This window comes from Gambusia affinis, linkage group LG04 (assembly GCF_019740435.1).
Source record: "Gambusia affinis linkage group LG04, SWU_Gaff_1.0, whole genome shotgun sequence".
Taxonomy (NCBI): Eukaryota; Metazoa; Chordata; class Actinopteri; order Cyprinodontiformes; family Poeciliidae; genus Gambusia; species Gambusia affinis.
This window is the reverse complement of record NC_057871.1, coordinates 11,541,294-11,568,177: the sequence shown is the minus strand read 5'-3', so window position 1 is coordinate 11,568,177 and position 26,884 is coordinate 11,541,294. Positions and strand designations below refer to the sequence as shown.

The following is a 26,884-nucleotide window of genomic DNA, read 5'->3' as shown; positions in this document are numbered from 1 at the left end:
AAACAGACTGCTGAGTAATTTTTTTTTTTTCCTACAATGAGTTTCAGTGAGACGGCAGACTCAGATAAAACAGATGGAATAAACATCAACATGATGCATGAAAACAGAAGCAAAAATGACCCATTTTCCTCTGAACACGTGTGCTTTAGAGTTTCTGGAAGTACTGAAACTGCTCACCTGTGTCTGCGAGCGCTCAGGGTGCGCTCGGTCCTTCATTCTCAAAGATCTGTGTTTTTCACTTAGATTTGATGTCTTAAGTGGAAGAAGAACAAACTGGGATTTCATTGGCTGTTTCAAAATTTTTCATGAAGACCTGGGCAGTTGCGAGATCTTACCTGTGTATGAAGAGAAATGGCAGATTGTCTCCGAGACAATCGTCCAGTTTCAAGGTCCCGACATTTTTCTCGTCTGTCTCTCCCTCTCTCTCTGCCCCTCTTCCTCTCGTCTGGCTCTATCCTTGAACTATACGTGTCTGTTTCATCTTGATACCTTCAGAAGATTAATACATACTTTTTCATGCTAGAATTATTTATATAGCACCTTTCATAGAATAAAACCACAACGCGCTTCACAGTGACGCAACCACAAAACATTTTGGAAATAATTTAAGGGGAAAGATTTTAAGGAGAGTAAAATCGAACACATAAAATATCAGGTAGCATAAAGCTATCAAAAAGCCAATATGAACAAACAAGTCATTAGCTGACAAGGAAAAAAAGAATAAACAGTCCCGACAGTGCCAAGATGGAGGTAATGCATTCCATATTCTAGGAGCTAAAGCTCTAAAGGACCTAACTCCTATAGTTTTAAAATGAGAAACAGAACTTAAGAGAGAAGTACAGAGTTGATGAGAAGAAGAAAAGAGCTAAATAAAGGTGCAAAACCAATTGGAGGATGTAAAAGTCTGGAGTGAAGGGTTACCTTCCAGCAGGACAATGATTCTAAACACAGTCAAAGTTGCTGAATCTTTGGTATTTGACAATAGGTGTTTACCAATGCGTTATGTACAATCTACCTGAGCTTGACCTATTTTGTAATGATGAATGAACTAACACTTTCAGACTCAAGAGGTTAAAAACTGTTGAATACCCAATTTAACTTGCGGCTGCAATAGCAGGGAAAGGTGGTGGTGAATATAAATGTTCACCAAAGTTTTTTCAGTCTATCACATAAAGTCACACCATGACTGCAACTCTGCAAAAACTTGTGAAGCATTATTCTGCTGTTTCTATGTCATGAGCCATCAAATGACCCCTACAGTCATTGGCTGTTCCATGTTAAACACTTTCGTCGTGTTAAGCCCTTTCTACGGTTGAATAAAACTAAAATTATCTCACACACCTGTATGATCTTTGTCTCTGGTTTCTGCAGGGACTAGGACTCTCATTTCTCCGTCTCAGCCCTGGAAAATCTTCTTCTGATTCCACCTGAATCTTGGGTATAACAGCCAGCATGATGTAGTCATCTATGGTCATCCCAACCTTGGATTCATAATCATTTGTGCAGATTTAGCATTTGTTGACAAGGATTTTACCAAAATGATGAAAAAAATCTTGATGTATGTACCTCTTCGGGTTCTACGACAGCTTTTTGGGGTTCGGAAAGCAACAGAGCATCCATTCCTCTCCTCACAGTGCTCTTACTTCTGTCAGAGCTTACTTTAGTTACACCATTATTAGCATTTGCAGCATCTGTTGCCACAGCTTGCAAAGGTGATCCACCAATCTGAAGGTCTGTTGCCTGTCTCAATGAATTGGAGCCTTGTGATGGAGGGCGACTGAGTAAAGAGGGTGAAGACCCATGTGAGGAGCTGAATCCCTCATTAACCTTATCAGAGTGTGTGACTGCAAATGGTGAGGGTGATCCTCCAAGACCCCGAGAGTCTGCTCTCTGTCTCGATAAAGAGGAAGCTTGTGATGGGGGGCGGCTGAGTAAAGAGTGTGAAGACCCCTGCCAAGAAGCAACCCCATCATTACCGTCTGTGACTGCAATGTTTGAGGGCGACCCAACTAGAATCTGGGAGCCTGCCCCTTCCTGTCTCAATGAAGAGGAATCATGTGATGGTGGGAGATTGAGTAAAGAGTGTGAAGACCCCTGCCAGGAACTTTGAGATCTACTCATCCTGCTGTCTCTTGAATCAGGCTCTCTTAATGAGGCGTGACTCTGTGGACTGTAGCCATTCCTGGATGGTGACATTTCACGGCTGTTGTGGGACAAAGTGTTGGCCAAACTGCTGATAGCTGTTCTGCTTCGAGGAGACGCTTCGTATGAGTTCTGCCTGACTGCAGAAGGACTACGTCGAGATATAGATTCAAGATTTCTGTAGAGTTTCTCTGAATCCAAACTGTGTTTATTTGAAGCTTGTGATGGACTCCTTGACTCTTGGCTGGACATCTTAAGGTCTTCATAGCCAGCACTGTGTAACGGAAATGAGTCTCCCCGTCTGTGTGCTAAGGCATTATGAGAAGCTGGGGAATCCCTTCTACATGAAGGACTGGACCTGCCAGATGTGTGGTGTGAAGCACCGTTGGACTGAATTTGGAGAGAGCCCTGCAATGAGGCATGAGACCGAGCCTGACTCCTACAGAGGGAGCTCCCTCTCTGAGGTCCCATGGCAGACTCAGGTAACCTGTAGCGATCTGGACTCAAAGAGCTGTGACGTGTTGGGGAATTCCTCTCAGAGTCTGTACCTCTTCTGAAGTTTGAGTGGTATGTGTACCTCTGTGGGGACTCACTTCTCCAAGTTGCCTGCATATAAGTCTCTGGGTTTCTTCTTTGGGATGGCAGTCCAAGGCTGACATTCCTGTAGGGGACACAGGCTTTGGGCTCTGGCACATAGTTGCTTGGCAGGGGATGTCCCCTCTCATAATAGCGATGGGTACGCTTGTTGTCCTCATCCATCTGCTGCATACCGTCACCTCTTCTGTCAGGGGAAAAGTAGCCACTTTCTTTCTCCCTGCCTCCTCTGGACTCTGAAAGTCATATGTCCCTGTCATCACCGTCTTATTATTTAATTAGCAAAGAACAGTTTAGCAAGAAAAATGAATGTGTGTCAAAATATTGTGACTAAGTTCAAGATAAAGATGTTTTGTATGACGGGATGTACTGTGTGACAGACCTGAAGCCCGGCGGGACATGTCTCTTCCCCTCCTTTCATCCATCCAGGAGTTTTCAGTGTCTTTTGGGGGAGATGGGTCCAGTCTGGTCATTTCTGTTTGGCCTGCAGGAGGGCTCTGTGGGCTGAGGGATGTGCTCCTCTCTGAACACTCCCACTGATTTGAATAGCTATAAGACAGGGACAGAAATTGGATATTCTCCTCAAATGAATCAAGACAAGAGGCAAACAGTAACACTGGAGGACTTTCCAAGACATACGGTTATGGTTTACATTACACAACATTTTCTTGACTGGACTAAGGAGCAGGGTTATAAGATGAATACCTTTTCTTCCGACAAAAAGATGCAGGTCTGGTTAAAATCCCATGTAAAACCATACAGGATGGACCCAAAACTTTTAGTGTCTGCTGTAAAACTGACCTCCTTCGTTTTTCTTTAGCACCTTGGTTAGTCCAATCATATAAACTAGAGAGTAGCATTAGGAAAGGAAGAGTAAAGCTTTAAAATGGCTTAGCCAGAGTCCAAGACTAAGTAAGACTGAAAATGTGTGAGTTTATCGAAAGAAGGCTATTCACAAGAGATGCCATCTGAGAGGTATGATTAACTTTTTTAAGTTAGAGAGGAAAAATGTTTTCAAGCCAAGATTTTGGACACTAATAGATTCAGGCTGAAGGAGACTGGATGCCAAAATTCAACCAGAAAGTGGTTCTATGACATATTAGTTTCAAGGTGTGCACACTAATTCAACTAGATATTTCATCGATTTCCCCCCTTTTTTCATGAAGTGATATATTCTTCAGTTGAATATTTAAAAATAGGGCATTAAAATGAATGATCTGGGTCACCTAGGTTGAATGTCAGTTTCACAATTCTCAAGTTCCCACTCAGGACTCAGGCTGCGTTCAAGATTCCACTCAAATGTCCAACAACCACTGGCGTCATCACTGCTGGCACATGTCGTCACCTCAGACAGCACTAGATCCTCATAATCATCCTCATCATCATCATTAGTGTCACCTACGTCCTGGTTTGTAGACGAAAGGAACAAAATATTAAATTTAAGCATCTGGATTATTTGCAAAATGACTGAGTCAAAGGTTAAATCAAACAAAGACTTGGATTACGCCAATAGTGTGAGACACATAACCTGATTGAAACAATGTGAGCTGTAATGTAAGTAGGCTTTTTAAAATTAGAAATAAAAATGATATTTTTATTTGGCTATTTTGTCAATTTTACATGAATCCTGCACCATGTGACTAAATTAAAAAGCTGCCGTCTTCAAAGAACAAGCCCTTAAAAGTAAACTCAACACACATATCTCTGTAGGAAATTATAAGTAAAGTCTATCAAGAAATCTTTCACTCACCGTGACTGGAAAGATCCTTTTGTGAAATCTGCTGTCAAGATTCTGCTGTTCAGCTCCTTCTACCTTCACCTCTTCATTCACTATAGCTACAGGACGTAACTCAAGCTAGTCTGTGTTCATGCTCATCATTATTTCATTGCTCTAGTGCCTTTGCATTACCAGCGCCACCCATTTGGAACACCTTTTGGCTTTTTCTTGATCCCAATCATAAGTTCTACCCATCATTAACACAGATAATACACTTTATTTGTCCTTTAGATGGTCTCCAAATTAGATGCAGGTGGATGAATGTCAGACCCAATCTCTTATCTTTCTTAAAACACAATAAAGCCTAATTTAATGTAAATGTTGTCACTATGGGATTCCTTGGCATGTTCTACTCTACAGGTTATTTCAACCAGTGGAGTTGTGCTACTGCAGGGTGTTTGTGACAGTGCCTATCAAATTTCCACCCATTCCCCGAGGACTGCAGCAAGCTTTCATTAATTAATGATAAAAGAATCAAATGCCACATTGATGTGCCGTCTGCCTGTCACCTCCATGTTAGGTTTTACTTCATTGACTGGCATAATCATCTTACTACAACACAAATGATAGAACATTGCGTCTCACATTTCCTTGGAATTTATTTGATTTTACTTGATATTAACTCTGAAACATGCAAATTGTGCACATATTTATTGTATATCACAATGAATGCCTGACACTTTTTTTTTGAGAAGCTTCAACCACTTACAATGTTCCGATTTCAAAAATTCATATTAAAACACAACACCAAAGTCAACATATTTTTAGCATTAGCTCGAGTTACAGTAAACAGTAAGATCACATAGAGCAAAAAATAAAGAAAAAAAACTCAAGAGTTCTAAAAGAGCTCCAAGATTCTTATAAAGTTTATAAGATCAGTGAGTGGCAGTTCTTAAAGAGGAAGTTAATGTTTGGTTCAATGGAATAATTTTACAGTTTAGCTTGTAACAGTTGAATTACGGTCAAAAGCATCAGCTATAAGAGACAGCAGTTTTGACAGTTGCCAGCAAGGCATATGCATTATGCTTTATTTTCTCAGGAGCATATAGATGCTGCAAAAATATTTTTGTACAAAACTTGAAGCCTCAAATGGGCAAGTATCGGACCTGCCAACAAGTGCATATTGAAACTACTTTAAAATGCTTGTTAAATTGGATCTATACTCTAAAATAGAATTTGATATCAAATAGAACCAAGTAATATATATTTAGCGTAGCCAAAACCACAAAAATGTTTTATTTATGTGATCTGTCTGGCAGTGTGGCACTCACAATTGTTGTCTGAGTGCCAAGGAAACCCAGCAGATTTATTTTCACAAGTGTTGTGTAATGGCTTTCAGCGTCATGTATCTTAATACATCTAAAAAACTTTATTAGAAAATGCTTTGGGTGCACTTTGAATGCAATAGACGGCAGATGGCAAAGAAATAGGAAAATAAAAAAAGGTAGAGAGATGGGGTAAAAAGTTTAAAGGGAAAGAAGGACTTACGAGAAGAGAAATTGAAAAGGGAGAAGAGAAGAGAAGAGCTTTCACACTTTCAGAAACAGCGAAGCCCTCCTACCGCCCAGAGAACTGAGAAACCACAGCTACAAAGAACATGTGCATGTATAACAAAAGTAACGTCACTGAAAAGTACCCAGTACTAATTAATAAAAGATGGATAAAGTAGTAACCACAGGAAACTGTCTAAGGTCAGGTTCATTTCTGAGAAACCAGCCAATAGAAAGTCTAAGACACCTGCATTGGTCGACTTATTCAGATTTTAAACTAATGGTACATTGCAAAAATAGCATTCTGCATTCACTTGCTCAAATTTTTTTTGCAATAAAGTTGGAAACTTAATGGGATTTATTGTGATAGACTAATACAAACTGTTACATAATTCTGAAGTGGAAATAAAATAATACATCCTTTTTAAAAATTTCATATCTGAAAAGTTTGGCATGCGTTTGTATTCAACTCTTAGGAAAATTTGTCTTTATGAAAGTAGAAAGCAAGTAGAAAGACTCTGATGAAAGAAAGTCATAAATTACATAAAATATAGTGGTGCATAAGGATCATGACATGAGGAAAGAGGAAGGTCTTCAGAGTGGATGAGAACATAAATAAAGCTAAGTATAGGAAAGTCCTGGAAGAAAACCTATTAAATGCTGTAAAACACTTGAGACTGAGGTGGAGGTTCAGCTGGAAGGACAAGAGACCTAAAGAGTTGCTAGAGTAGATCAAAGTATGTTCATGTTCTTGAATGGCCCACACCTGGATCAAAGTGTGATTTTTCTGGGGGGAAGACTTGAAAATTGAGCATCACACTGGCTTTCCATTCAATCTAGCTGGACTTGAGGTATTTTGCAAAGAAGAAGGCACAAACTGGTAAGAGTGATGCCCCAAAAGAGACATGCTGAATACAAATGCAAATTGTTGAGAGCCCATGTACTGTTTTCCTTCCATAAAATTGTGTTGTCTATCAAATAAAATCACATTAAAATGCATAAAATATTTGTAGTAGAAAAATAAACTGTGGAAGGGGTGTGAATACTTTCATGAAGTACTAAATGAGAAGAAAACCTCAATAGTGATGCAGCAGGGAAGGAATCAGTAAATTCTCTCACAGCTTTAGAATTGCCCCCAAAATTTACACTTTACAGTAATTGGGTTTGATAAATGGTCGTCATTTCTTACTTTTCCTCAAGTGATTTCTTTGTTTTTTTATGCCTAACCTTGGTTTGCTAAAATGCAAACTAAGCTGATTTCACAACTGTAATGCACGTACCAGCTCATGTGGAATGTCCAAAGCTGCAGCATCTGCATATTCTGCAGTCGATTTACTGAGGTGCATGTGATTGGGTCGCAGGCAGGACCTGCAGCGGGAGGGGTCAAAGGTGTTGGGCAGGAACTGGCGGCAGTAATAGTCTTCAGCAGGGGGCGCCATGTTGATGTTGCTAGCGATTCTCTGGGACATCAGAACTAAAATAGCTTCTGATTGACTTGTTTCAGTAGAACTGGTGTGGTGTTATTTCCCAGGAGACTCTTAGTCTGTAAGCACAGTTCATTACCATTATATAATAACAAATGTAATCAAAACAGCTGAATCCTTATCATCTACAATTAGGCTTAAGAGATTTAAAGATAACTATTCAGATGTATTTATGTCAGACATAAATACATGGAGTAAAAAAAACAAAAACAAAACTATGATTGGTTGCAAAAACACAGCAAAATGTCAAAATAAACTGCCCCTGTCAAAACAGCAAAGGTGATCTTAAAATAAATTATTTTTAGTAATTAATTGCACATGAAAATATTTGATGAGAACAAATATTGTTACCTGCAGGGTGAGCCAAGTGATCCAGGATTAAAAATACAACTTCAGCATGGTATATTTCCACAGAGCTATCCTTATTTGGGAGGTCTCTAACGGGAAAATGCCCTGGTTTGACTGTGGAAGTGTTGCAGGGGTTGGATCTTTTAATGGAAAACCCCCCACAAACCTTCATTGTTTCTCACATGGGCTCAAAACTCAGTGGCATATCAGATGACTTCCTCCTGAGAAAACTGAAACATGGTACCAGCTCTTTTGAGCAGGTGTCTTACGGACGGGGCTGCTCCACAGATGGTCCTCTGACAGGTCAGAATGCATCAAAACAAGAGGACAGACAGGTCCACCACTTACCAGTCTTACTGTAGTAATGGTATAAAGAATAATGCCAACAATAACTTCTATCTTGAAGAAGTAATTCACTTATTATCAGAATAATGAGTATTGTTACAGAAATATCAGGTGGACGTTGAAACATGAAGACCAGGGTTGAAGACCTCTGGTTTAGATCAAATAAATCCCATGTTGGAATGACCCTGCCAAAGTCCAGAGCTGATCAAAATTGTAGAACCAAGAACTGTCAGTCTCTATACCTGGTAAATGTTACCCAAAGGACTTACAGAAATGAGTTTTTCTGGAGCAGATTTAATACAAATACACGCCACACTTTTTAGATTTATACACGTCTTTTTCCTTTCATTTCTCAACCATATATGACTTGTTTGGCTTATCCTTTACAAACCTTCAAAGGTTGCGCAACATTAGGAAAAGCTTGTGGGGTGTGAATACTTTTGCAGTGTATTGTATATGTATATATTGTTAAGTGGACTATCTGGCCTGCATCTGTTTTAGTGTAAGTCCTATCAAGTAAACACTTTGTCCCACTTCACATTGCATGGTTAATCTCTAGAGCGTGGCAGCAGTGTGTGGTGTTTAATTACAGTTTTAGAAGCCTACATTTTGTCAAGCAGAGCTAAGACACAGAAGTATAATTAAACATTCTGGCACATGAAATGACAATTAAGGAGAGATATTCTTGTCCTCTGCCGTCGGTGTGACACATTCTGTTGCTACAGTCAGCCGCTCTGGCAGAAGTTGCTGTAATGAGAAAGTGGAGCTGGTATCCATGGAGATGCAGTCAGAAAAGTTAAACTCATGCTCCTTAAAACTAACTGTAATTCAGACCATTTAATGACTGTTAAAGCTACTTAATCCTTTTTTTCCCCTCATAAACAACTCAGAATTAAATTGTTCCTCCCACGCAGACACAAAGATTAGAAGTAAATCAGATGTTTACTGTTTCACTAGCCTCCGCACAATAAGTAGGATGAGTGGTATGTTCATATTTCTCTTTTTAAACTCCAGTGTTGGATATATGAATGATTTATGGGTCATGTCAGAACTGGAGGATGTTTTCAATCCCACCTGTGGAAGCTTGTTACTGTTTTTTTCATCCCAGTTAACATTCCATATTCATTAAGATCATATGCAGTAACTTTCTAAACCAGCCATTTAGAAAGTTTGTTTAACTAAATTGTAAAATTGTTGCAGCTCATTTTATTGTTTTAAACTCAGTCATAAATGTACTGAATTACAAATCTATTTGACTCTCTGTTCAGTGCATTAACTCAATTTGTAATATTTAATCAAGACTATTCAGCTTGTGTGATGCTCAAAAGAGAAAAAGTGCAAGTAATTCTTTGGGATGTGCATTTTTAGACTAAGCAAAATAACATTCAAACGTTTTTTTTTTTTAAGCTGTAAACATTGTTTGTGTGTCATTTTCATGAGCTGATATCTTTTCAGAAAGGTTTATAGCTTTTTAACATTTTTAGTGCAAAATTTGCAAACGTACCAGTTAGTTTTTGGTTAATCAGAACAGATGATAGATCTTACATTCACAGAAAACCCAATGGCCTTCTAGAGTCCACAGCTTTGAGAATGGAGGGTTTTACGTCACAGTTACAAATACTTTCACGTGTAATTGATTGTTCCTCTCGCCACCACTTTGCTTACTGGGACAAAACTGTCCAGAAAGGACATCCAAACGGGAAAAAAAAAAGAAGAACACAAAGAAAACACGTGTTTTATCACTTTTAAAGATTAAGTAAAGCTCAAGAGACAATCACTTCAGTAAAGAAGAAAGTAAATGCTTAAGCTCTGTGCACCCTGATGCAGCTCAAAGGAAATATTGATCATGTTCAGCACTCTTGTTTACAGCTCTCTGAACCCAATAACTCTTTGCTGCTGCTGCCAGGTCTGCTGGGCTGGTTAACCAGAATGTGGATGAGGCAGCTACAGGAAACAGATGAAATGTATAACATTCAGTGAGTCAGCTATTAGTTTCAAAATTTTCTGTACCCGTTTAATTTCCCTGCTCAGGGTTGCAGTCACAGATGGGCCATTTCAGAAATACACTCAGTTGCTATTTCAACATGGAGTTTTTAGGTCGGAGGAAGAACCAGTTTCCACAGATAACCTACAGGTGCAGCATGCAATAACACTCCAGCTACATTCACATCTGGTCATCTTCTTGCTCATAAATCCTAATAATTTAAGTAGTTATTTCAAATTGCCTGACAATATTCTTTGTTTGACATTAACTTTTTCTTTGATAATTTGAAACATTTAAATTTGCTGAAAAAATGGCCAACTTATGAAATTCTATATCTTTTCACACAGCACTAGTCATGCAAAGGCCAGACATAACAGCAAAGCTCAGTAGCTACTTAACTAGACTGTCATTATGTCAAACCATCTCCTAGTAGCATACTTTGTTGCTGTTTTTACAGCATATATGAGGAGCTTTAGATAACAGCACACCAGAATCAGAAACATTTGGAACTGCACTGCAATCTCCTGAGAGGAGCTTCTGTTATTTTGCCCCCTCCTATCTCCATCGTCCTGTTTTTCTAAAAACGTGTTGACCTGAATGAGCTCTGAAAGTGAGAAATGAGCCAGCTGCCTGCTTCCAAGTAAATTGGCTCTCATGGCATTTGAAGGGAGTCATCACACAGGCCCACGAGGAAGGCCAACACCACAAAAAATAGCTCCCATCAGCTGCACATCAAATTTAAAGAGGACTAAAGGGAAGAGTTATTATAACTCTGTTGAGGGCTTTTGGTGCTGATTTTCCATCATTGACCCACTCGGTGAAGCTTTTTGTGGAAATATGTGTCAGTGCTTCTGCGAGTATAAGGAGCAAAAGTGTGTTTGGATCTTGGAAAAACAGAAAAGCAGAATGAGGAGCAAAATATGCTACTAAGATTGCCTCACTGCCATTTTGATCAGAGCTATTTCCATACACAGATGGTTATATTGGCAGGAAGAACAGCTTCCACTAACCCCACTTAGCCTCCAATCTTGATGCTGCTGCTTTGAGAATTTTCTAATAGCAGATTGAGACATTTGAAGCACTTGATGTTTTAATGCTTATTTTTTTACCACCTCAGTTTACTTATTAGCTCTTTTATCTCCAAAAACTGTTTCCCAAGTGTCAGAATGACCCTGAGTTTGATTGTAAAACTTTGTTCACATTAATCATCAAATGGACAAAAGTAGCAAACACAGAAGCAACGACTTTTGTTGTCTTCAGACTCAGCAAATAAAGCAAGCAGTGTTTGTTCAGCCTTCTTGCTCAGGCTTTGTGCCGACTTCATTAATCCCCTGACCTCTGATCTATGCCCACACTTCTCGGTCCAATATGGCTGCTGTCCAACACCCCACCAACGCAACACAACACCCACCTGTTGTTTCATGCTGCTAGATAGAAAGGGGTTTTAAAAATAAACTTCATGGAGAGACAGAGCAGATTTGTGTGTGAGAGAGAAGAAAATAAAGTTTCCATGGAAACTAAAGAGTTCTGTCTAATTGGTAAAAAAAAAAAAATACTTCAAAGAGGTATTTGTGCAAATAAGACTGGTCTGACATAGCCACATTGAAACCCACATCTGAGCTGTTCAATCAACACATATATGTATATATATATCTGCAGTTGCGATATTATTGGTAATATTTGTTTCGGTCCTGATATTGAGAAGATATTTTAGATTGGGTATCTGTGACAATGTGCCCAATCCGTAATGGCAGGTCTGTTCAGTCTAATTCTGTGCTTTGTGTTCTGAGCTATGTCATGTTTTATTATTTATTTTAGATTATATTTGGAATTTAATTGTACTTCCTTATTGATTTGAAAGAAGGTTTGTTACAGTTAACTTTTATGTGCTTGTTTTTGTCAGTTTCAGTTTCTTTATTATTTATTTTTTATTGGCTGTTATACTCATTATTGCACTAACTTGAGTTAAAGTTGTGTGGTTTTTACTAGTTTAACTAAGCTTGTGAAGCAACTGGTGTATTTAAGTGTGCTATTCTGGGGGCAGAGTTATCAAATAAATTTGAAAATTCAGTACATTTATGTCTATGTTTTAAAAAAGAAAGATCTGAAGTCAATTCAGCACTGTTTTTCTGTATTGGGTTGGTATCTTCTCATACTAAACCTGAGATATCGGTATCAATGTCGTAAGGGAAAAAGTGGATCAGTGCATCCCTAATATGCAGTTTTGTTCTCAAGAATGGATGAGCTAATAATTTGATAGAAGGTATAGTAGAGTAATACAAAACCGACAGACCCAACAGCTATGACACGAATGCTGCTGATTCTGTCACTGAATCCTAGATTGAAAGGGGTTCACCCAAAATAAATGTAACATGGAGTCCACTCAGCGAGGTCATTCATCCTTTGGGAAAAAACCCCCCCAAACTGTCACATAATTGGCTACGTTCACACAGCAGGTCTTAATGATCAGTTCTGATATTTTGCTGAAATCAGATTTTTTGTGTGTGGTCGGTCATACTACTTATTATATGTGACTGCAATCAGACTTTATGTTAACAGTTTTCATTCTCAAAACAACCCACATGTGCAGAAGAAGACTGTTAATGTCACACAGCAGCACACTGTTTATGTAAGTAATAATGGATGGAGCCGCATAAGGATCAATTTTAAATTAGCAAAGTGAGACACTTTTTATAATGTCTCACAAGACTATAAAAAGACGAAGGAAACGTTCCACTTATTAGCTCCATTCAAAGTGTTGGCACTGCTCAGCCATTGTTTACATCCAGATTTACCGTGTCTAGTTTCTTCTGCTACAAGATTATGATGCATGTCTCACGTGAACGACACAAAAGTCAAATAAAATGCAACATGACCGTACAGACTGTAGATGTTTTGATTTAGTACCACATACGGAAGTGGCACAAATTTGATTTTTTTTGGGGTGAAAAGATCGGAATTGTGTAAAACAGACTCCCATGAAAAATTCAGATGAGTCGTATTTGCCTACTGTGTGAATGTAGCCATACTTAAAGCTGCAGTAGGGAGCTCTGAGAAAAACTCTAAATCTGTGTACTTTTAATCTATTTTGATCTGCTTCAATGGCACATATTTAAAACTACCATGGTCTCTGACCTGAGCTCTATTGAAATTTATTGACAGTCCAAATGCTACAAAAATGAAACAAACTACCATTTATGTCTGGAAAAGAAATCAAATATCCAGCCAGAATTATGCCAGAAACTTGTTGATGGATAATCAAATTATGCAGTAAAGACATTAATGGGGTTAACATCTTTACCCCCATTGATCCAAAGGTTACAAACTTTAACGTTTATAACCTTGTGTGTATAATTTTGACTGAGTGGGAGGTAGAGACAATTCCCTATCAGTTCAAGCTAATGCAAGTTTTAGTGTAAGCTCGCCTTAAAATATAGGTAAAATAAATCATCAATAATGCTAAATTGCTGCCACATTTCTGCCTTTAAGGAACGCATAAAATTAGCTAAGAAACAGTGAATCAAAGATAATGCATGTAAGCAAAGTAAATATGTCTGTTAAAGTTTAAAATGCAGCAAACGGTTTTAAAGAACCGCTTAACTTCTCTCAAACTGGGCTTGTAAAAGTCACTCATAAATCTCTACTGTGTGTTTGAAGGATCTGCCTGAGTTGGCTAAAGTCTTAAATATATACTCCACATTTCCACTCCCTAGGGAAAACAATAGCACTTATAAATAGGCACATAATCAGAGCTCTCTCTTTTTTCTCTCTCCCACACTCACAAACACACGCACAGTCACTGAATCTGTCAGGCTTCAGGACAGACACACAACTCTCAGGCAGAAGAGAAAGAGCGACTCGGTCTGTAGACAATGGAGCAACAGGAGAAAGCTCTGGATGAAGGCATCACTAACTTTGCACTCGAGCCATCGGGGTGAACTTTCCTGACAAAGATGCTTGACTACTAAAGAGAACAAGGAGGAGAAGAGGGAGGGAAGCGGCGACAAAAAAACTGCTTACATGTCTGTTCATGAGGATGAAAGCAGAGTTGGTCTCCATATGATTTTGATTTCAGCACTGCAAAAGGTGAGTGTGGGCAGTTTTTATGAGATTATATTTTTAAATGAATTTATGTGATGCCAGACGCTGATTCTGTAGAGGTGGAAAGGCTTTTCACAGCTTTCAAACATGCTTTACTTCCATGAAACAAAGTAAATCAGAAAGTTTTATACTGCCTTAAGTTGACACATTGCCCTCTGCTCTGATAAATGACTTTTTAGAAGTTAAAAGTCACCACTAAATGAACATACAAGAAGGTGAAAGAAACCATCTGAAGAACTGGCATCCTTTGTTTTTGTCAGGGCAGCACTTAGCTGTAGCTCTTCTATCATCCTCCCTGCTGTCGATTATTCCTGGAGGGGGGAAATTGATTTTCAGAACTGGACAGTTCCCCTGGCCTGAATGAAGTTAAGGACGTCACAGCTGCAGCTCAGTTTGCACCAGCCTCGTCATAACTTTAGCTTGCGCTGTGAGAACTCATCGACCCAGATTTAGGAGTTTGTCCTGCAGGGTGTAAAGATAATTCTTTAAAGTTTTTTTTTAAAGGAACTGCAACATTGTAACAGCTAATTAAGTTTTGACCTGGATGTGAAAATTGCATTGTTTGCAAATTTGCCATTCTGCAATGCATTAAAATATAGACACTGGTTATAAGATGTGCAAAATTCTTAATTTGGAATCTAATTTTCTAATGGTGGAACATACAGAGAGAAAGAAACAGAACATAAAAATGAACATTACAGACCTTTGAATTCAAGGTTCATGTTTACTCTAAATGTACCAGTAGGTAAATTTGTTTGGCAGCTAATTTTCAAAGGATGGATTTTAAGAAACACATGAAATAACAAAAGAGTTTGCGCAGGTTTTTCATTAAATATAGAACATAAGCCTGTTGTAGATGAATGATTGTACTTGGTTATATGTGTGTTCTCCTGTTTAAAAAGAGAACAGCCCTGGTGAGAGCTCTAGTTTTGGTTTTCTTCAGGGATGGGGCCCAGCAGGAAGCCAAGATAACACTCTACAGCAATACGCAGGCCGCTCTCGCTTAGGAACATCTTGTACTAACTGTCACAGATTTTAACAAATCCTTGTCTCATATAAGAAACACTTTTTTTTTTACGAAGGAAGAGAACTGTTTTTGTGTGTTGATTAGGTAGTTTATAATGTTGATGACTGTAGATCTGAAAAAGAAAATCCCTCACATACTAAAATTCATTCTTTAATTCTGTCTTTCAGACTCACAGCACCAGGTAAAATAACTCGGGTCAAATCCTAAACATAAACCATTAAATTAGGACATTGATTATAAACATTTTTAAAAATTAAATGTGTGTTTAGATTTTTCTGTGTTTGAACAATTTATTAATTATTATTTAAATGTGTTGGACAGTTTTTAATACTTTAAATATTATATTATTGATTGAACAAATCAGTTATTCACATTTTATTTTGCAAAACCATCTTGTATTATTATTCTTATTAGTTTGATCTTATGTGACAGCCTACTCTTTAAGAGAAATGTAGTTTCAAATAATGCAGTTATGCGCTATTTATTTACTGACTTATGCATAAAAAAGACTATGATTTTAGCACATAATAAATTCGACTTGACCTGTAAAATGCCCGGGGTGGACGTGCCCAACTTCAGTCCTCAAAAGCTAAGATCCTCAAAGGCTCAAATGTTTAAATGAGTCCTTCCTTCAACAGTCAGATGAATGGCTCACTGCCAGGCCTCTGCAGAGCTGAATGATTGAGTCATTTGATTCACAGGTGACGCAGAAGGGCTCACCTAAAAGTTGCAGACTTGTTGCTCTTGATGCCTGTAGTTGGAAAACCCTGGTCTCATCCAATACCTACTGGAGTTAAGCAAGCCCTCATCCTACAGCAAGAGCTTCCAAAATACTTTATTACACTGGAAAATATATCATTTTGGTCTTCTAACTGCTATAATAACCTGCTATGAACCTGACTGTACCCTCAAAGATCTTTTTTTGTATCCATTTTAATGTATTATAATGAAATTTTGATAATTTTCATCTATTAGATTATGGTATCTGTTTCACACAATAAAACATTAGTCTTTCACAATGAACACAACAAACCAGCCACACAGGTGGAGCAGACAGGTTCTCATGGAGATTTACAGTAATTCAGATCATTATTACTCACTGCAGCTCTCTCTCAGGACTTATGTCAGCTTGGGAAATGACTGTGCTCACACTGAAAGAAAAGCCATTCAAGTTTACTAAAGTTATGATGGCTTGGTGGGAATCTACTACCAAAAACAAAAGAAAGCAAGCAAGACAGAGAGATGTATTTAGTTACACGAATGATCTTATCTTATATAGTGTTTTCTTTTTACTTATTACAACTGGATAATCCATATTTTGAAGATAGTTTTATCACTTGTTTATACAGCTAGTGAGCATAAGAAATAATAGTACCAGTGCTGCACTTGGTTCCTGTAAGATGCGTTTGGACAAAGCAACATTTTTTGGTTGATTTGTCTTTCACAGCTACTTTTATTTTGAGGGCAGAACAATGTGCCAAAAAGCAGATCCAGGAGAAAAAAAATAACCTCAGAAAATAACACTAGTAGTGAAGTGGTACATTCAAAAAGACCCTGATAGGCATGGCGCCATATTTTCACTTCAGATCAAACATATCATAGTTTGATCTGCTTTTGCTGTGAACAAAAAAGAATCTTAACATTAGCTGTAATATTTATAATTTTTTTTCTATTTTTACATTTAGACAGTAGAATGATGATCTATCGGCTGCATAATTAGTTGGGCTGTCTGCTTTAAATCTTCTGCCAACTGTAGTTTTAAAACTGTTTCATCCTAACATGAGAAAAAAGTGAAGGATGGTGCTTGTATAATCGTAACGCCGCCACTGTCACAACCAGAAATATTTATTACAATCAAATTTATATTTCCTCTAAGCAGCCTTTCCTCAATTACAGGAAAAGAAAGTCTGGGCAGTTTTACTTTATATTTTGAAACAGTTTAAAACCTTGATATACATTGATACAAGTATTTGTCCCATGAATCTGTGGTAAACGTTTTCCAAAGGGACTTTCTAAGCATTTCTGATTGGTTGTGTATTTTCAGCTGTTTGGATCCATTGTTCCGACGCCGTTATCTTAGTTTAATTTTTCCTATATCTCATTACTCCTCTTTAAATATTACAATGAGAATATCTGGTAATGTTTTCAGAAACATACTTCAAACTCAAATACAAGAGATATTTCATACATAAATCTGGCGCAGTAGAGAGTTAAAGACAACACAGGTGTCAAAAACTTCTTTTAAGGATTTTATTTGAGGAAACCGATCTGGTTTTTAAAAATTTATTTCTAAAGGTTTATAACACATTTATAATCCTTTAGAAATTTATCGTAAGGGCAAAGGGCATGTTGCAGGTTCATTGATAGATGTAATAAATTTAGATCAAGTCAGAGAATATAACTTTTTGTTAGTGCATCAAAGCATATGTCCCTAATTTTTATTTTATTATGCTTAGCTAAAAATAAAATCCTGCTTCTTGGTGACATTTGCAAACTTAAAGAGAGCAACTTTTCAGTTTTGATGCTTTTAATGGAAAAAAAAAATAGATTTTCAGTATTATTACTTATATAATCTTCCAATAGTCAGAGCAGATGAAAGTAAAATTAATTGATTTTGATGACTGGCTGATTGACTGGGTAATTATTAATCATAACTTTAAGATATCAGGATATTTTAGTTTTATATTTTCTTGATTATAACAGAATGTTATATTTCTTTTATTTAGATTTGAGCTCACATAATTTCATTGAACTATTTTTAGATTAAATCAGAATTAACTACATTAAGTGCAATTTATAATATGACTGAAACTGAATTTTGCTTGTTTTGTTACATGAAAGGTATTATGATGCCACATTGGTCATTCCCATCATAAAGTGTGTTTTCTTGTTTAATATTCTAATCTTAGATCTCAACCAAGGACTAGAATCAATATGTCAAACTTTTCTTTTGAGGAAAAGCTTTGTTTCAGTTTCCCTTATTGAAGAGAAAACTGCTAAACATAATTTTATTTATCCTATGACTGGACTTTCACCCTCTACAATGTTGTTTATCTATTCCCTGCTGCACCTTCCTGCCTGTTTGACCTGCTCCGTGTAGAGAGAGGAAAAGAAATCCGCTGAAATACTATTCATTACATTTTATGATGTTCCAGGCAAAACCCTTGGTTTATGAAGCAAGCGATCAGATCTCTTTTTAGTCGAGTTTAGTCTGAAATATAAGTCATATCAAAACATCTAGTGAACCTGATGCCGTCAGCTTAGAACTTCTGCAAATGTTCACACTTCAACTTAAATGTAGAAAGAAAGCTTTTTTTCAGGGACACCTTTTGGTCACTGTCGAGATAAATGGGTACTGAAGGATCCAATGGAGTGAACTAAATGGGACCTAATGAGAAGGATAGTATAACCAAGACTGAAGTCAAGTAAGAGTAGTAACACTACAGTAGATTTTATAGTGAAAAAGGACTCAAATAAAAAAAATAATATTTTAGTTAGAGTAAAAAAGCGTTTGGTAAACAGGTTATTAAATTTCTCAGTAACTTTTTGATCATAACATCTGAAGAAATGTGTGAAGATAACAATCATACAGACAAAATTATAAAGTTAGGTGCAAATTCTGGTATTTTAAAAAAATGAACAAAAAAAGCTGTGTAAAATCAAAAAAACATCAGAACCAAATAAAAAATGTAAGCAGAAGAACCACATATTTACAAAGCCAACACCCACAGTAGGTGTCAGAAAGCAACCCCCTCCTCTACAGATCTCATCTGTTTTGATTTTTGTTACTCTTGTTCCTCTTAACTGTTTTAGATGATCAAAAAAAAAAAAAAAAAAAAAAAACAATGTTAGCCAGTTTGTAACATCAGCCTTTACACAAGACTGGGAGCATCATACAGCAAAGTACTTGCACGAATCAAGCATGGAGTGAAAGTAAATCCCATCAAGTTTTGTATTATCATGTGTATAAATGTGTGTAGATGTTTTTGTGTCTATTACTTGAAATATCACTATTGAACTGAGGCTTTTAAGCTGCGGTTTATCAGAAATTTTCCCGCAAGCATCCATCGCTATTTTTGATTAATGCATGCCGGTCGGTTATTGTACAGCAACAAAAATGATGCATGCACAAGGAACCATAAACCACTAATGACCTTTCGCACCGCATCCAGCTGGGCTTCTATTGCTTATGCAACCCGGTGCTTTTTGGTTCCTCTTGCTGACATAACCTTGAAATCGGGCCAAAAAGCAGATCAATTGTTCCTCTAACAGCAGATTACCACTGATTCATCTCTTTTTTAAACCTTTGTCCCTTCCCCTGCCTGTCTGGTAACTCTATTTTTTTTAAAAAACCATGTCTAATTTTTTTCTCTTCGTAGTTATGAACTACTTTGTGTCTGGTCAGTCTCATAAAATCTGTAGGCACTGAAAATTGTCATGTTTTGTATTAGTACAAAACATGTATTTTTGCACTGCATGCTTTATTCCATATTTCAGCATAGATTGAAATACAGTCACTTTGTAGATATAGCTCATGTGTTTTCCAGAGGAAAATATGATAGTGAGAAAAATCTGTGTAGGTGGAGTCTGGTAGCCAGGACCCAAAAATGTTGATGTTGGATCCATTTCCAAGTATCACTCAATCAGTTCCAAGAAATGATGTGCTGTCTGGTCTAAAGCAAGATCTGGAAATCCAGCAGCGACCCAAAAAAACATCTGACTCCTGGTCAAACAAACCTTCTGTCAGGAGTCACACTGGATTTAGATAATCAATCAATCAATCAATACTTAGCACTTAAACAGAAGACAACAGGAGTTTGTTTCTTGTTTTCAAGAGGTTTTTATAATTCTGACTCCTGATAATTGTTGTTTATATGGGATATTTTAAACTTTTGCAATACTATTATAAATGGAACAGTTTTGTAAAACAAATAGGATTTGTCCTCTAACAGATTTCTTGTGCTTTAGATTTTTTGTCATAAATGTTTCAGATCATTAATGGAAGTCTTAAACACTTGCAAAATGACAATACAAGTTATTTGAAAACTTGCATTGTAGTACATATTTTAAAGTAATGAACTGAAGGGGGAAAGGTCATCCAAACTAACCTGCCCCCTGAACTGGATGGGCAACCCTTGATCGTAACAATCACCATCAATCATCATCTTAATGACTCTTTTATGCTGCTGTGAAGGAATTGTTGTCCAGTCTTTGCAGAATTGTTTTTAATCTGTTACACTGAAGGGTATAAAGCATGAACAGCTGTGAGTGTATGATGGACTCATGGTTGTTTGACCTGCTTGTTTTCACATCGTCCTGTGATGGACTGGCCTACCCCTCAGCCAGTAAGCATTCCCCAATCCTGTGAGGATAAGTCTGTATAGACAATGAATGGATAAACAAATACAAGTAGAATTGCTGATGCACTTTATATTATTATGCTGGCTACAAACTGATGGTTACCTATTATCCTACTGTATTTTTTTTTTTACAGAGAATACAGTATCCTGACAAACTTAGCTATATATGTACAAACATTCTCAGAGGAAATATTTCCGTTCCTATTATTGCTTTCACTTGGTAACTTGACTCTAGAAGCCATGCATCAAGACAATAGGGTAAATATTCAAAATAAATTAAACCAGAGGGCAAATAATATTAGATTCACCCACACATAGCTCTTACAAATGTGCCTTATAAACCAACAGTGAAGAAGTTCTCTTGATTTCAAAACCAGAGTGCTGCACCTCTCTAAACACACATCACTTAGGCATCATGCAAGCAAAGGTGCCCTTGGCCCAAGAACCTTGTTTACAAGAATTGTGAACAAGAATTGTTTAGAAAGCGTTTTTTGATGTAACTGTGTTTGTGTGTACAGGATAACAAATACATTGGCCAGTATGCTACTTAGGACAACAATACTGTTGCTCTAAACATGATCCCTTGAAGCGTATTGCTGCTTACCAAAGGGGAGGGTGGAAATGATCCAGTGTCTCCCCTAAGGGTTCAACCACTGATCCAGCACTGCTCTTTATCTCTCTGTCTGGTCCTGGGCCATCTTCGAGAGCTGATAACTTCTGCTTGTTACACAATTACAATACATCTACCAGCATCTGGACCAGAAATTGCTGGCTGGCAACTGTTGCTACTGTAACATCCTGTGCCCCGAACTCATTAGTTGCCTACATAACAAAGTTTTTCTTTTATCCCTCACCCCCGACAAACACACACACACTGTACAGAGATGGAGAAGAGTACTTTATTTTTGACATACCTTTCTGGAAGAAAACATCTTACACAGAAGATGGAAGGTTTGTCAGCTGGTATGAGAGCACTACTGTATAGAAAAAGACTTGAAGACTACTCATTAGCAGTACTTTGCAATTGAATTGTCGTGTACAATATAATCTGACCCACCACAGACACACTTTCCCAACTGTAGTAGAGCTTGGATTATTCTCTGTCACTGCATCAGGGTTACAGAGACACTGACAGTCTTAAAGCAAGATAGATTGGGTGTGTTTTCATCAGCGACTAGCGGATACATAAGCAAAAATTACACAATACAAGTTTCTCTGTGATGGTCTGATATTTTTGTGCAAGTTAAACATTTGCAAGAATTGAATGGATGTTGGTCATATCATCGCTTTACCATTTTTTTTGTCATTTTTGTTATCTTGTACTTCTCTTTCTCACCTGCCACAAGATACTAGACTCACACAGAATAATATGTCTCAGTTATCAGAGTAGAAATTTACTTTAGTAACAAACAAGCAAGCAAACAAAAAGCAGACTATTTGCATTGATTCTGGTTTAGAATAAGATAACATTCATGTTTCTAATTATTTAATCAAATTATGTCTTCATTCTATTTATCTACAGGAAATGTATCATGAGAAAGGAAGCCTGATCACAAATGCATGACAGACCTGAGCTCATATATCCTCCTTGTCCAGCAAGAATACGTTAATGGTTGGAACTGCCCGCCCCAACCTCCATTACTGCCCTCGCAGACACAGCCTGATGATCACCGATGCCATGGGAGCGGTGAGGGTCAACAGGTATGTTGGATACAAGTTAAAACCATGTCAGTAATTACAGTTTGGAAGCAAGCTGGTTTTCTGTTCACACAGTGTACAATGGCATCAAAAGAAAAGTGCTGTTCACCACAAACCACAAAAGGTACCCACCAATCTATATTTAAAGTCATGGAAGTGAATGTGAAAGAAAAATGTGTGTGGTGGTGTTGGTGTTGTAGTTGAGGATGTGAGGGAAATATTGTTTGCAATCAATAGCCTTTTTCACAAAGCAATACGTCACAAATGCACAAAAACAAACCGCAACTGAGCTCCCTGTGCCTGTTCATATGGAATACAGATGGATACACCAATATCCTGCACAGCTGAGAGTTTTCAGAACTAAAGTTGGCATGGGACGTCAGGAGGAGTAATGGGACATTGACGTCACTATTATGCATTGGATCAATTTTCAAGTTTTTGTGTATCAGTGAGCTGATGCAGGGCTGTGACTACCTTGTTTAGTGACAGAGGTGCGTAATACAGTTCTACCAAATCAATGCATCGCTCCTTTCACAAAACACATGGAAAAAAAAAGGCATCTTTATAAAATCTTGAAGTGACTTGTAAAAGGGGCTATTGGCAGATACGTTGGGTGCCAGGTAGCTTTCACCCAAGCATACTATTGAAAGAGTTCTTTGCAGTCTTTCAATAAATATTAGGAAGTTGTCCATTATCTTATATCTTATATCTGCTTTTTTGACTGTTTTGTTGGAATTTCTGTTGGAACTAACACCATCAGTAACTTCGTATAGCACTTCATACAGTCTTTCAAAATGAAAAGAGAAACGCATGACTTTGTAAAATTAGGATCAGGTTAGTTACCTTTTGTACCTTCTTCTCTTTTATTCCTCTAGATACAGCATCGTTTCCACTGATGAAGATGCTCTGAAAATCGCAAGTTTGGGCCTCCACAATGGCCACAGTCCTCTGACTCAGCAAACACTATCAGGGGCATGCATGCGGGGTGAGGAAGGAGGTGGAGGAGGAGATTATCCAGGAGGTGATGAAGGTCTAGGGGCTTTGCCCTTGAGGATGACGAAAGAGCCGATCATCCACAGCAGCTGTCGTTCCTCGCCTTTGTGTCGTCTGGACCTGGATCTTAGCACTGGGCGGCTGCGTAGCCGCTTCGTGAAGAAGAACGGCCAGTGCAACGTGGTTTTCAATAACATGGAGGATAAACCACGACGATACCTGGCTGACATTTTTACCACTTGTGTAGACATACGTTGGCGTTACTTGCTGCTCATCTTTACCGCTACCTTCCTTCTATCCTGGCTGCTCTTTGGTTTCATCTTCTGGGGAGTTGCACTTGCTCATGGGGACTTTGAACTGGACCTTCCTGTGGCGGATGAGGATCCTAGAAGTATCTCAGAGGAAGCTAAAGATAAAAAGCGGCCATGCATTCTCCACATCCAGGGTTTCATTGGGGCTTTCCTCTTCTCAATAGAGACCCAGACCACTATTGGATATGGCTTCCGGTGTGTCACTGAGGAATGTCCGATTGCTGTTGTGACAGTGGTGGTGCAATCCATTGTGGGGTGTATAATTGACTCTTTCATGATCGGCACCATCATGGCAAAGATGGTTCGCCCCAAAAAGAGAGCGCAGACCTTGTTGTTCTCACATAATGCAGTCATCGCCCTGAGAGATGGTAAGCTGTGCCTCATGTGGCGCCTAGGGAACATGCGTAAGAGCCACATTGTTGAGGCGCATGTGCGTGCACAACTCATCAAACCGCACGTGACAGCTGAGGGTGAGTACCTTCCCTTAGAACAAACAGACATTGATGTTGGCTATGACGACGGATTAGATAGACTGTTTTTGGTGTCACCGCTGGTGGTTGTCCATGAGATCAACAAAAACAGTCCTCTTTACAACCTGAGCCACAGTGACCTGCAGAAGGAGGACTTTGAAATAGTGGTCATCTTGGAGGGGATGGTGGAGGCCACAGCCATGACTACTCAGGCCCGTAGCTCTTACTTGGCCAGGGAGATCCTTTGGGGTCACCGTTTTGAGCCGGTGGTGTTTGAGAAGGGTAACCGCTACCATGTGGATTATTCCCGCTTCCATAAGACTTACGAAGTGCCATCTACACCTCAATGCAGTGCCAGGGAACTGGGCCAGAAAAAGGGTCACAGTGGGCAATTGTCCTCTTCCAGTTCGAGCTTCTCCCGATCTCCATCACTGTTTGCTCCAAGAGCAGCAAGACGTTTGCAAGGATCTCACTCCCCCAGTGCTTTCTGCTATGAGAATGAAGTAGCTTTGTGCTGCGGAGACGATGCAGATGATGAGGAGGCAGATAAGGAAATGGACGGTCTCAAAACAGGAAGTAAAAGGGAGATAAAAATAAGGGATGACATTCACTTGGACTACAAAGGGGCATTTGTGAAAGAGCAGACAGTAGAGATGCTGTGTGTTCTGGACTCAGAGAATCAGATCAGCCTTGATAGACTACAGCCAACCCTACCTTTATACATCAGCAGAGAATCGGGAGTTTGATTAATGATAATTCCTGCCATTTGTTTGTGGACTGACATCGTTTGATTCAACCAAAGTACTGAACTGAGATAAATATAAAATATGAAAGATGCAGTGTGAGCTTTGCATGTGGAGTGAGAGAGGTTTGTTTTCTTAGAACTGGAATACATTTTGTTTTTGTGTAAAATACAGTTTCAGTCAAAAAAAAAAATCAATAAAAAAAAAAAGACAGCATGTGTAAAAACCTCAGAGCTCTTCTAATTTTAAATGTGGTGACAGAGTAATACTTTTATTTCACAAGGCATCTTGAAAATGTAAATGTTTTCCTAATTTATTCAGTATTATTTGTGTTTGGTCTATAACTAACTGAAGCTTCTTGTTGTTAATTTCCAGTCTTTTTTTGTAAATATATGCTTTTATTAATTTTATTTTGGATCTGTTCATATTTTAGGACAGAATGTTTATTTATTATTCAATATATAAATGCAAGAAAGCACAAAATAATTTTCTTTATCTGTATTTTGAAATCATGTCTTCTTGAATGAGTTTCTTTGAATATTTGTATTTAATTAATTTGTTTCTTGAAAGTCCAACGCACTATGTTCTTAAATTACCAAGCACAAAAGAGGTAAATAGTGCAGAAACAAGAGATTAAAGTAAGACATGTGCAAATGAAGATCAAGCACTTTATTATAATATTATCAAACACTTCACAACTGTCTCTTCATTTTGTATGATCAAACATCTATTAAACAGCAGTTTATACTGTTAAGACTTAAATTGTCTGTGCTTTGTTTCTATGCTCTTGTGCAATGGCCCCCCATACAAGTTCATCTAGGGTTTGTTCCTCCTAAGATAACTTCATTAACCTTGCTTTTACTTATCAATGACACTTCTCTCCTGAATATATCTTCTCATCTGAGTCACACACATATGAACTTGAAGTGACATTAAAATTATTTGAAATGTCTTAGTGATCTGAAGAATTATGAGTTTCTTTCACTGAAACTAAAGAGCCAGACCCAACTTCCACCAAAATCTCAACAGTACCAAATTTTGATTCTGTTGGTGAGCTCATCACACTATGTATCTCAGAACCCACTTACCTTATTCTGTGATTTTACCTACCTTATTGTAGCTGACTTGCCGTCATTCCTATTTCACTCCACCTTGTTATATTTCATCAAAAGCTAACTGAGAAAATGTGCATCCTAACATTCCACCACTGACCCATTCCTTTACTTATGTTGGTGTATGTAGAACCAGTCTGCAGACGTAGCTGCCGGATGATATACAACTGTCACCAGGGATTAGGGATTAGAACACCTGAGATCAATAATTTGGAGAGATGTGCAACCAATTAATTTAATTTTAGTCAATATGTAGGGTAATATAATGTGTGTTTCTTTCAATAATATTATTACTGGTGTTTTTCTTTCACAGAATTGAACATTTTACTTGATATGTTGTCTTCTTTCAAGTTATCATCAGAAAATTAGGTATCAGTGAAGAAGTTACATTTAAACACATTTAAGGTAAATAAATGTGGTTATTCATCGAGACCATTAAAATAGTTGTGTCCAGTATGTTTTAGATATTTATTTCTGCTTCATAAGACCTGAATAAAAGGAATAGGTCACAAACAGGTGTATATGCAGCTTGATGACATGCTGGGAAGCTAATTCAGCCCAGCTGTAGGACAACATGTAGGACACAGATTCTTATGGACTGGAGTTGCACCCATAAAGTAAAAGCAACCAGGACAAACCACAAATGTGGATAATGCAAGAACTAGTTTCTACAAACTTCTTGCAGTTCTAAGTATTGCATAGAAAAAAATTGTGAAGAATAAAACGAGTTAAATAATTTTGTAATCTACATAGATTGAAGTCCTATATTATACAGTCACTGTCAATAAATTATCCTACTAACTCACTAACTCAGCTCACTTATTAATAACACACAGATTCATGCTTTCAAGGCTTTATTCTTCTTAATTACGATGATTCCCAGCTTTCTGCTCATGAAAACACAA

At 37.9% G+C, this 26,884-nt stretch overlaps 1 protein-coding gene across 2 annotated transcripts; it reads left to right on the top strand.

Annotated features, from left to right (window-relative positions):
• Positions 1-13,986: 13,986 nt before the first annotated feature.
• LOC122829458 (ATP-sensitive inward rectifier potassium channel 12-like) lies at positions 13,987-25,629 on the top strand. Of its 2 annotated transcripts, XM_044114031.1 has the most exons (3): positions 13,987-14,250; positions 22,175-22,353; positions 23,226-25,629. In XM_044114031.1, the coding sequence occupies exons 2-3, from the start codon at positions 22,262-22,264 to the stop codon at positions 24,868-24,870; spliced, it is 1,737 nt and encodes a 578-aa protein (XP_043969966.1). In that variant the 5' UTR covers positions 13,987-14,250; positions 22,175-22,261; the 3' UTR covers positions 24,871-25,629. The 2 variants fall into 2 exon arrangements, with proteins under 2 accessions (XP_043969966.1, XP_043969965.1); XM_044114030.1 differs by lacking the exon at positions 13,987-14,250 and having other exon boundaries at positions 22,156-22,353; positions 23,226-25,500.
• Positions 25,630-26,884: the final 1,255 nt, after the last annotated feature.

Bases quoted from the DNA above. Each gene is read 5' to 3' on its own strand.
- LOC122829458 (XM_044114031.1), top strand. From the start codon at position 22,262: ATGGTTGGAACTGCCCGCCCCAACCTCCATTACTGCCCTCGCAGACAC. The intron at 22,354-23,225 runs GTATGTTGGATA...TTATTCCTCTAG, and splicing joins GGAGCGGTGAGGGTCAACAG to ATACAGCATCGTTTCCACTG.